This window comes from Dermochelys coriacea, chromosome 5, assembly GCF_009764565.3.
Source record: "Dermochelys coriacea isolate rDerCor1 chromosome 5, rDerCor1.pri.v4, whole genome shotgun sequence".
Taxonomy (NCBI): Eukaryota; Metazoa; Chordata; order Testudines; family Dermochelyidae; genus Dermochelys; species Dermochelys coriacea.
In genome coordinates, this window is record NC_050072.1 from 101,569,279 (window position 1) to 101,581,760 (window position 12,482).

At 35.0% G+C, this 12,482-nt stretch overlaps 1 protein-coding gene across 1 annotated transcript in view; it reads right to left on the bottom strand.

Annotated features, from left to right (window-relative positions):
- Nucleotides 1-1,269: 1,269 nt before the first annotated feature.
- CBWD3 (COBW domain containing 3) overlaps nt 1,270-12,482 on the bottom strand; it is a 42,658-nt gene continuing 31,445 nt past the window's right edge. Inside the window, 5 exon segments of the mRNA XM_043514547.1 lie at nt 1,270-2,232; nt 2,235-2,287; nt 3,407-3,536; nt 5,676-5,741; nt 5,846-5,914. Of these exon segments, the coding sequence (XP_043370482.1) occupies nt 2,149-2,232; nt 2,235-2,287; nt 3,407-3,536; nt 5,676-5,741; nt 5,846-5,914 (402 nt within the window). The 3' untranslated portion in view covers nt 1,270-2,148.

The window sequence follows — 12,482 nt, forward strand, 5'->3', positions numbered from 1 at the left end:
AATCAATCCACTCCACTAATAGCTCAGATGTGATTCAGTCAGATTCCACTTGCTGCCCACCAATGGGAAGCAGCAGCAGAAGTTTAACTAAAGCAAGGTAACAAAGTATACTGAATAACGAACAGTTCGTAACTGGAAACTTAGTATTTTATATTTTGTAGAAGGGATTTAGCAACAGGGAACATATCAGAGCTGATCCTAACTGAAGCTACAAGTAGCTTACAGGACACACATTCTTCCATACTATCCTGAGTCAAACCAGATGGAGGCTACTGTGAAAGATTAATAAGCAATGCTTTCCTTACTAATACTTAATTCTTTGGAAATGAACTGTATTTCCTTAAAATTATTGTATTCCATTAGATACAGAGAGAAGACACTTATTATCATAGGGCTGCTTCTCTCAACGGATAGCTGCTACTCTGAAATCTATTTTGTTTTTAACTGAGCACTAACACCTAACTTTCATTTTAAAATGAATGTAGCATTCATGAAAGATGCTACATCCATAGTATTAAAAACTGAAATCCTATTTGTCCACAGGCAGATATAGCACAGGAAAATGCAGCACAAATTTTCCTATGGTGGTCATTCAACGTATTTTAATTTACAGGATTTATTCATTCAGGTGAGAGGGATGTTAAATTTCCATATCCATTCAGTCTCTGGACTCTGTGGCTCTCTGACCGTCTTTGGCAACTTGTGAAGATAGTTGGGGATATGAACAGCTGTTCATTAGGAAGTGGACGGAGATCACCAATTTGTTCCACATATACAACTGAACTGTCAGCCACCAAAACTTCCATATCCCAATACAAATCTCTGAACTATCCAGTCTCAGACTTTGTTTTGGGGGAAATCAGATAAAAAGAATTGCATGGAATTTGAAACGGATACAGTATAAAAGAACGCTAAAATTTTAGCCTTATTAGAAGTCTTAATGCTCACTGCTAGGAAATTCAATGAACAATTTTCTGTACTGATAAAAAGAAGCATGTTGTTTTTGGAGTTTGAAGCATGAAAGCTTCCATTTCATTCCTCTGTGAAAATCCCAGAAGCTTTAATATTCATCCAAGCATCAATGATGCACTAAAGCAAAAACCTCAATTCTGCAGACTATTTACTGGATGAGAAATAATCTTTTGAAAATTAACAAAAATTTTAAACACTTCCATCTGCATGTATTTTCTTTTACATATTTATCTGCCCAATTATATTTTATATATCCCACTGAAACTAATAAGTATAGTTCTTCTTAGGAGTCATACAAAGCTGGAGGAAGAATTTAATTTTGTGAAGATCATAGATACAAACCTCATTTTAAGTTCCCTTTGCAGCAACAATATGCACTGCCAGGAAAAAAAAAAGTCATACAATCTCACAAAAAAGGGAAGAAATTGCATAGGACATCTTGGATAATACCACAGAAAATGCCCTATATAGAAGAATCCAATACTGACAGGGTCATAACCTTGAAGATCCAAGAGGTCATTTACAGATCTCAATTCTATGAAAATGTGATTGAGGGTGTAGTTATGTATATGTCGATATTATCCTTTACCTAACTTTGTACATCTGTCGTTATTTTTAAGTTTTACTTATACAATCATTTAAAAGCGATTTGAAAAGGTGACCGATCATCTTTACTTTAGAGGATCTAAAAAGGATGGGGAAGAGAAAGGTAATATGGAGCTAAACATGATTACCCGACTCTCTTTTTACTATCATTGCCTCACTGGGAATAATCAGTGATGATTTTTAATTTTTTTTATTATTAAAAGAACCAACAGGATGGAGCATTAGCCTCAGAATTGTTTTGGAAAGCTCTAAAATTCTCTAGTGAGTGAGTGTGTGTGTCTGTGTCTGTGCGCGCGCGCACCAGATATAGTCATTCATAATACTACATGACCCACACACAAACATCAGAAAAAAACCTTATCCTTAATTATTTCAGTGAATACATATATTACTATTGCATCATTTAAACACATGCCAAAATTTTACTAATTTACTCTATTTTATTCTGTAACATAAATGCAAATATTTAAACAATAGATGATTTGGAATTCATAAACAGGAGTAATGTCAAATTCAGAGTTTAACAGTTCTATAAATTGCAAGAGCAAAATGAAGCTTCTGTACTGCATGTCATCCATTATTATAAAAGTCTGCAGTGTTAAGGATAGATTTTTCTTCTTCTTTGTGGTGTGATGTCAACTGTTTTCCTGTTTCTCTGTCATGGTAGCTATAAATACTTGTTTAAGGATATCCTTATCCAAGTTCCTGCCTGTAAACAGACAAAAATTCATATTTTCCAGCATATCACAAAATAATCCATACATCAATGAAAAACAACAAGTATACAAACACCTGTTACATACTAATGAGTTAAAACACAGGCTTATTATAATGATCTTAAGTTGCAACTTTAAACTATAGATTTCCAAACAGGCTACAATAAGGTATAAAATAAGAGAAATGGGGAAGAAATGCTGGATTAATTTTCATTAAAACTTCAGAGTCAAACTGGAGTTTAGATTAAAAAAACAACCAAAAATCTTAAGAGGTGTGTGGTTTCAACATTAATTATGAACATTTCTGAAAGAAAATATGATATCAGCCTTTAAGATTACATACACCTAAAAGGTAATAACATTTTTTCCTTATGGAGATTTATCAAATCTTTGATTATAATCATTCCCACAAGCTTGTTTTTAATCCTAGATTTTTTTTTAAAGTTATATATACACACACACACACACACACACACACACACACACACACACACTTGGAAGGATTAGATTTTTTAAATCGGTAAATGGTCAGTAAACCTTGACGTCACTGTACACACAAACCAACAAAATATTTCCATCAATAATCACAATTTACAGACAGGCAAAGAAAAAGAGTGCCACTTGAGAACTTAAGAGTTTGATTTAAGAATATTTACTTGAGTATATTTTGACAGGTGATGTTGATAATTTGCGTTTTAACTGCTATCAAGCATTAACTTTTTGAATATCAGTGTTTTCTACTGTCATTAAATATTGTCTGACCCCCTTGTCCCCATAATGTCCCACAATTGTGAAAATTTTAAATTAATAAAAACTGAAAAAGGCTTAAAACTCGTAATTTTGTGCCACAAGGAAAATGTAAATTATTAAAAATGCTTAAAAATAAACTACTAATATTCATCAAAATGATAAAAACTGAATTCTGCTAATCCTACATATAGAATATATAAAACATACATACATATTTTAATTACACACACTCCATATATACATAAAATTTATGGACAATTGTATTTTATTTACTTTGTTTAACCCGTTGAAGAATTAGTCTGACTTTGGTCAACTGTATCTCACAAAAGGCAAAAACTAAGAAATGTGTCATTTCCTCTTACCTATTACAACCAATCTGTTTGTTCTTTCATCATCCTCTTTCCAGCTTACCATGGTCTCTTCTAGATCATACAGTTCATGGACACCTTGGACAATCACCTGGTGAGATTTGTCTTTAACAGACACCAACCCCTGATCAAGAGGACAGTTATTGTTATCATCACAATAGAGCCTAGAGGCTGCAATCTGAATAGGAACCACATTGTGCTAGGCTCTGTACAAACAGAATACAATAATTTGAATACAAGACAACACAACCCATAGACTTAACAAATAAGAGGAGGAAGGCTAGATAAGGGTAATGCTGGTCAGATTATATTACATAGTCTAGCTACTGCAATAAATGTTTTCTGATTCAACTGGAAAGTTGCCAGGATTTTTAAATTTTCATTTTTAGCCTATGTATTTCAATTGTTTAAAAAGCCAGTTTATTTAATATAATGTATGTGTGACTGAGAACAGCACACCGTTGCCTATCACAGAAGGTAGGCAGTACAGCACAGAGTTTCCTGGTTATGGATAATTTTTTACTATTCTAAAACAAAGATATATGAATGTGTATGACTGTCAATATTTTAAAAAGGCTCAGCAACATAATGAAGTTATTAGAGCCAACACAATGAGACCAGCAACTGAGTGCCAAAAACTCCCGTTGGAAAGATCCATTAACACTTCATAGAAAACCTTGCAAAACTTTCTAGTTACACACATCTCTGATTATCTAATATATTCTGTATCTTTTCAGGAGGATGGAAGAGGTTTTATTTTTTTATTTATACATACACACATATACACACACAGTCATTTGCATTAAAGTAGGATCTTGTCAGTCAGCTCATTTCTACTTATTCCTCATCTGAAATCCTGAAGTCCTAATCCTCTGTTTGACAAATTAACTGGTGTTGAGATGACTGTAGTGTCAAACAGGACTATAACTTCAGGTGGGACATAAGCAAAAAGAGAATCGGTGGCACCCATACTACAACTGACTTGGATATATCTGCATGGAGGCCCATTTATTTCAGTGAGGCTTAGTGCACAGACAATTGCAGGACAGAGGCCTACCTTTTACATTTTGCTTTGATTCAAGTGCGCAGTATAGGAAAATGTAGGGAAAATGCAGAACATATATTGATACATAGCAACATTATTTCTTCCCAGACTATATTTTCTAAGTAATATCAGTAGGTTTTTAGATTTTAGGGAGGAGGAGGAGGATTGAAGACAACAAAAGTGTCCTGATTTTCTTGTAGTAGGACCTAACAAATATATAACCACTAATAAAGTTCAAGTAAAAATAATTATTTTGTCACTCAACTGTGCACCATTACAAATGCTGTTCTCATTAAGCAATAAGAAAATAAACCTGAACATATTTTTTCTCTTTACTGTACTCTATTAAAGCACTGACAGAGTTTTGAATGTGCATATTTTCTGTATGACTTTTTTAACCAGCTGTTTGTTTGTGGGGGAGTAGGTAACATACACTGAAATAGAAGCTATTTATAAACTCCTTGCAAATACAGGACAATATTTTCCTGAGAAATTTCACTTATTGTTTGCATATCCATTGATTGCTTCGTTAAAAATATCATCTCCTCAGGTTTGTAGAGAATGTTAAGTGTTGACTTTGACATGTCTCCCCTCAACTCCCCTTCCCGAATTTTATGGTGCACTTATACTTCTCGACTTAACTTGCAGAAATTGAATTACAACCCTAGGTAGATTTTCCAAGTGAAATGGCCATTTTGGGTGTAATGGGAAGGAAGATTTCAAGGACTATATAACATTCAAGAGCTGGCAACAAGGGCTTCTGCAAAGAAAACTCAACATTAATACAACTGATCATTATGGAGTAGCTTGTGACTAGCCCTTCAGTAGCAATACAAGGGAATAATGATTCTTCCACCCTTGCACAGCGGGCTGATCGTAATTCCAGCCTTGGTGCTTGGGGGAGTACAGGAACTGTGCTTCCTCCCATTAAATCCAGAGCAAGTGAGTTGAGAGTAAAGGGAACGATGTATGGGTCTTCATCCCGCATGTGCTGGCCAGCAGAGCTCGCTAGCCATGTGGGAGGAGTGAAGCGGTGAGAGAACTGCATCCTGAAAAGGAAGTTATTACCTCCTTTCCCCTAGCTCAAATGAAGTGATCCAGGGATGGGGCAACTATGAACATTCAAGGATATGGCTGGACTGTTTTATCCTTAACATGAGTAAGGGAGTTAAAAAATAGAAGTTGTTATAAAAAGTTAGGTAAATTGAAAAGCTGAACCTTGAGTCTTATGACCTCCATGGGATGACCAGCCTTGTCTTTCACACTCCTCTCCCACAGAAGATTCTAAAAATAGGAATACATTTTTAAAAACTGAAGCTTTACACAAGTGATAATTTTCTCAAGTGGTGTAGTACACATTTTTCAGGTAACAGTTATGCAGCACTCACCTGAATAAATTCATTGAGATTTTCTTCAGTTGTGTTTCCTAATATTTCAAACGTAACTGTAACAATAGTCTGCAGATAGATTTAAGTATTAATATTCAGTTATTCTAAATTAGAGCCGAATAAACTAAACAGTTCAATACCTTATTTAAAACAAATGTTTGTACACTTAACAGTATAAATTAGGAATTGTAACAAAAACCCCCAAAGGAAAAAATATCAACGCACTGGTTCTGCTCTAATATAGTCTATTACTCTGGTTATTTCAGCTGTTTTTTATAATGTCAGTTTAAGGAATATAATATTCCCTACAGTCAATACCTTTGGGTATTTTGATGCCATAACATTTCATATTATAGAACTCAGAACTAATTGATATTTCGTCCTTTTAAACAATTGTTAATATGAAGAGGCTGTTAATACTGGTAATCTTTCAAAGGTGTTTAATAAAGTTACTTCCCTTAGCTATTTTTTTTTTTGTATCTTCATGGTTGTTCCCATTCACCAGCACAGTTTCACTGGGCTGATACACGTGTGTCACCATAAGGGGGTTCTCTTTTAATGCACCAGAGTTTATCCTGTCATTGCTGTACACTTTTTATGCTATGAAAAAATAAAGATTTATAAATAGAGCTCTAAACAAAAAAAACCCAAAATGCTGTATTTTACCCAAAAGTGAACGGCGGATTACTACTTACAGCCTGATCATAGACAAGAAAAAAAAAAATCAATGTGCTAATGTCCTATTTAGAACTGCTGAAATTAATTATTTCAAAATCCATTAAGAACTACGTTTTACTTAAAGCTCAACTTACAAAATTACCATCTCAGTGAGGTGAGATAAAATAGGTGAGGTGATATCTTGTATTGGACCAACCTCTGTTGATGAGAGACACTTTCAAGCTTCCACAGAGCTTACTTGAAAGCTGGTCTCTCTCACCAACAGAAGTTGGTCCAATAAAAGAGATATTACCTCACTTACCTTGTCTCTCCAAGTGGTTATAAAATTTGGAAAAAAATAAAATATGACTAAAGCAGCAATTCTATGAGTTTACTCAATGACAGAGTAATTCACAAAATAAAATAAAATAAACCAACCAACACCCCAAACAAGTACTAACATTTTGTTCACAGGTAACTTCAAAAGAGGGACCGAGTCACGTCTATTATGCTTCACACGTACTGTAGCTATACTTCTATCGACTCTCCACATGAAGTCAATAAGCACCCTTTATCCTCCAGAAGAGCTTGTAGCCAACTGTGAGAAAACTCCCTGCTCTCATTTATACCTCATACATCTCAATAGTTTTTTTTATAAACCGTTGAGTATTAAACTAAATAGGGATAACAACAATGAACTCATACTGTTTTGTAGTGGGAAATGGGCTGCTGGTTAAACAGTACCACACTACATAAACAATAATCATTTCCTTAATAATATGAAGTTGCAACCTCCCACATAAAATTCAGGAAGTATTATACTTTACCTCTTTCCCCACTAGGTATTCATTTAAGAGTTTATGCTATTGTATTTTAAGAGAGAGACTTAACACATAGATTAGTGTGAACATAAATCTGAATGATGAGAGAAATTTTGAACTCAGTCTTAGGCATTGGCCACAAAAATCAAATCTAAGCATAATATAACTTAAATTTAAGCATTAATTATCAATCACTCTCTGCCAAAGAATTTTAATTTTGGATGCGTCGATAGCAACTCCAGTAATCACGGTCACATTGCGATTTGAGCTAAAGCAGTGTTTCCCAAACTTTTTTTTGCAACAGAGCTCTTTGGCATCTGACTAAATTTCCCAGGCCCCTTTCATTTTTATATGTAGTTTCATGTTGCGGTTATTGTATTACTTACTTTGTAATTAAAGTAAGACTCACAAAGGAACCAAAAGTAAACAGTCTGCAACTATAACAAGTTATTTATTTATTTATTATAACAACCATTAAACTGTGTATCAAAGTATAGGTAGGTATCATAGAACATTATGGAAAATACAGTCATCAATCAAACATGGTATGAATTAAAAGAAATCATAGGTATGGATATAAAATATAACTATAGTAGTTTTGTTAAAACATTTAAATTTAAAACTGAAATAAAAAGAAACATATTGTCTTACTCAGTGTGATGAGTGGGCCTGCCTTTCTGAACACAATTTTGATATATTTTGCACAATATTTGAAAGTTTCAGCCTAAAGATCTTGCATTGTATTCAGTTTGTATCTATATCTTGATTTTAATGAGATGAGTGCCAAGAAACCACTTTCATGCAAATAGGTAGTGGCGAATGGGATTAAAAACAAAATAAAACACCACAGCTCTGGCTTGACAGCCTTGGGTACTTTAATTTCTGTTGCAGCCAAAACTGGATCAACGAATGCTTTGTAAAGTCCATCTTCAAATCTCCATCACAGAACAATTCCATTATTTCCGCTCGTCTTCAATATTCAAATCCTTTGATGGTTTTGCTTTTCTAGCAAAGAGGTGTTGAATCCAATTGTTGGCATCATTCTTCCCAGGAAAATATTCTTGGAAATTGTCCTTGAGGTTTACTCAAATGCCGAAGAATGTTATGTTTTGCATTTTCATATAAAATACATCTAATAAAGACAATCAAAATTGTCATTTGTCACATGACATCACAACTAAATCTTTATCATCATTGCTCCTCCTTAGTCTTGATCATCATATATGGCTATTGATATTCCTTCCCTGGAAATCTTAATTCAGTTAAGTTAACTGAGAAAATATGTCCTTCAAGTATGCCAGCTGTGATTGTCTAAAAGGTGCAATTTGGCTGTCTGAAAATTCAAAAGGATACTCCATGGAAAACGACGTCTCTGAACAAACAGGCCAATACCTTCCCTCGGGAGAGAACCAATGGACTTGTGTTTGTAGAAGTAATGAAGAGTGTTCACTTCCCAGGTTACTGCAGAGTGTTAAATATGCACAAATACATAGTAGGCAATTTTAAAAAAATCATGATTTTAACATCATTTAACACTGCCTTTAATTCTGCTGATTTTTTTGCCCCCAATGCTTCACAACATATGCTAGAATGGTAACAATGCATTTTTGGTGGCACTTGACATACTTGAGCAACAATTCCACTCAATTTACACCCATCATTGTTTGAGCTTCATCAGTACACAGACCAACACAACACTTTCGTTAAAAAAAAAAAAAAGTTATTCAAAAAATATCTTCTGCTGTTGTGCATGTGGGCAAAGGATGATGACAAATCAAGTCTTCAGCCACCTCATCAAAAATATACCAAACATACGCAAGAAGATTAGCAACATCTGTTGATTTGCAAGGCAATATACAGACTCAACTGCAAGCGACACCAGTTTTTCCACATTATCACTCAAGTCGCGTATTCTGCTAGATAGTGTATTGTTCAATAATTTCTAATTGCTTTCCTTGCTTCTCTTCTAGTATTATGTTTACCGCATCATTCACGGCTGGAAGAATCAGCTCTTCAGCAATTGTGTGGTTTTCCAACTTTAGCAATTCTATAGCTAACTTTATAGGAAACCTCGAGAGCTTTATGATTGACATGGTTTGTGTTAATAACATGCTATTTTCCAACCTACAAGTTGCTTAATTTTTGTTTGAAAAATTCTACGGGCTAATCTATGTACAGAACACGTTTTGTAGGTAAACGTCAGCAGAGTTTGGCTGGTTTTAAACACTAATTAGAAAGCATTTTGTAACACAGAAAACAGTTTGGCAACTGTACATCTTCTTGTATGATACAGGTAAAGCCAAATTTAATGAAAAGCTCATCATAGTTCCTGTTCTTCTTTGTTCTTTCATAATGTTTGTCACCTTCCATATTTTCACATTTCACACCAGTGACGTGTCAATGATGTTTCCTTATTACTAGCTACACTTTTGTTGTCACTTTGATCCTCGTTGATTTCATGTTTGTTCAATAGTAGATATATTTTTTCTTCTTATTGGTTCCGCTTTTTAACCACTGGTCCATTTTTGTCACAAAACAGTTATTTTCATTTTAACTAACATTATTTTCAGTAAGCTTAGCTATGGAGCTGTTTGAAGCCTCTGAAAACACACATATAGACAAATATACCGAGTCTAGTTTAGTGGTGTCAGGATTCCCTGAAAACCTATACCTGTAACTTTATCTGTATTTCTGTTTCCCCTAAATGGGGCTATTACTTTCCGAGGTTTGTGAGTCTTGAAATGAATGGCAGAAAAAGTACTTCTAAATGCTAACAGGGGGGTTTAGTCCTGAATATGCAAGTATTGGTACTAGAGGAATGCCGCTGCCAGCATGTCCTCTCATACATTGTGCATATGACATCACGGGTGTGTGGAGAATGCCATTTTGTTCTCACAATGGCATCCTCCATGCAGCAAAAGTGCTGGAATGCTGTTCCAGTGAGTTCTGGCCCAGGTTCAAGGGACAGACCCCCCCACATAACCCATGGTGGACCCCACTTTGGGAACCACTGAGTTAAAGTATTAAAGTCCTACTATTTCTCATTTTAATATTCTGAGTTTAGTTTCCAGGTTTAAGACAACTGGGTTTTCTATAATGATGTGCTGTCAAAACATGACTAACTTTGCTGATTTCCCTTTTTAAAATTTAGGACCAGTTTAACCTTTTTGCAGAACCACAACAGTCCACAAAACCTCTCTCTCTCACACACACACTAACATATTCGCAACAAGCACTTTTGGTTTAAGTGCAAAACTTGCAAAAACAACTATTCCTCTAGGTCATCATAGTGTCTTAACAACAGCCAATGGAACAGTGCACCCATCAGCTACTTCAACTATGTGATATAACCTCTTTGGTTCTGCCTCCATTTCACACAGCAATTGCCTTTATGCCTCCCCTACATCATGCCACAACTCTAATTTTCAGAACTTCTGGGGAAATGCTGAAGTTCACCAGAGAAAGTCCTGATCTGACCAACCTTCCCTGGTTTCACGGAACATAGCTCCCTCTGTGGTAAGTCCAAGTTGGGCCTTTCCCTCTCCACCTGCTCGAATTGTGGCCCCAGGTGAGGGAGATGGCATGGAGTTCATTTATGTGAGCCTTCCCTCATTCCCCGACATACGCTACCGAGCACAAAGCAAATATTTTTATAATTCAATTAACTTGACAGCGTCCCTTTAAAATTTGGCTGTCGCCCAGGTTACTGATTATATTGTTTCAGGGTTTTTTGTTTTTATCTGAAGGTTACTTTAAAAAAATCCTGGATAGTTTTGAATTGCTCACTGAAGACAAATTTGACAAAGCATTCTCGTTCAGTGTCTAATGAAGCATTCATATGTTAAAATCACACCTTCCATCACAATGTATTTACCTTCTCCCCCACCACCCTCACCAGTGCTTTCATTGTTCATTTACATTGCATGTATGGGTTGTAAATAAAGTTTCAAACTACAAAAGGAGGAAGTCCCACTCTCCCCCTTTTAAGCAGCAAAACAAAATGAGTGCTCTTGAAATGAAAAGAGCAATTTAGACTAGGGTAACAAGGGGTCTTGTAAGTTCCAAACAGAAAAAGAAGATGCCACAATTACAATGCTCTCACATAGAAACAAATCTACTCACTATTTAAATAAAAGAACATTTTAAATACAGTGATCCCTATATGCCCAGCAGTATCTTACAAGAGACAGATAAAAATGGTCCAAAGGTGAATATTAAAGCAAAAATCTATTTAAAATCAGAGCACAAATTTTGGAATACATTTATGAACTAATCCAAAAAAATATGCAAGACATTTTATATAAAAGTGTCAGTGTCCTTAACCCTGTCAGAAAAATATTTTGTGCCTCCCTAAACCAGAGGACACCAGAGTCAATACTTTTGAATAATTACATCCTTACTACACATAATGCGATTTTGTTCCCTGGGTTTCAAGTAAATTGAATTTTGTAATCCACTGCATATTTTGTAACCCTGGTTACTCATACTGGTGGGGTACCCAGTTATATTTTATATGACCTTACTTGTATGACTCCATGATATACACAAGACTCTATGGGGGACAAATAAACCAAACACACAAAAAATTCTCAGCTTTCACTCTTCTCTGTGACTTCCATTGTCTTATCCCTGTCTTTCTCACATTGAAAGCTACTTTTGCCCTGTATAGCACCAAGCACATTGTCAGTGCTAAACAAGCAATACAAACAACATTAAACATAGGTCTGTTTCTGTAGCAGTGATAAACTGGGCTTCTCCCCCATTCCTTCCAATTTGATTTTTAGTTTAGGAATGTTTAAGGAAGAAAACATTACATTTTCCATTAATCAAGTAAAAGAAAAGTCTAAGAGGTAATAATGAACTACTTCCTATTGTTAAAAATGCAACAATGACAATTCTAAGTCTGTACTAGACAGAGGGTCAAATTCTGCCCTGACATACACCACAAAAAGTAAAGCCTTTATCCTACAAACTCTGTATGTGCTTAATTTTAGTAATGTGAATAGTTCTTTAAGCACATGCTTAGCTTTACTACCATGAGCAATCCTATTAATTTCAATGGAACTACTCACAATAGTTAAATAAGCATGTACTTAAGTATTGGCAAGATCAAGGCATAAGTAGGGCAGATTCTAGTCCAGAGAGTTATAAACCCACAA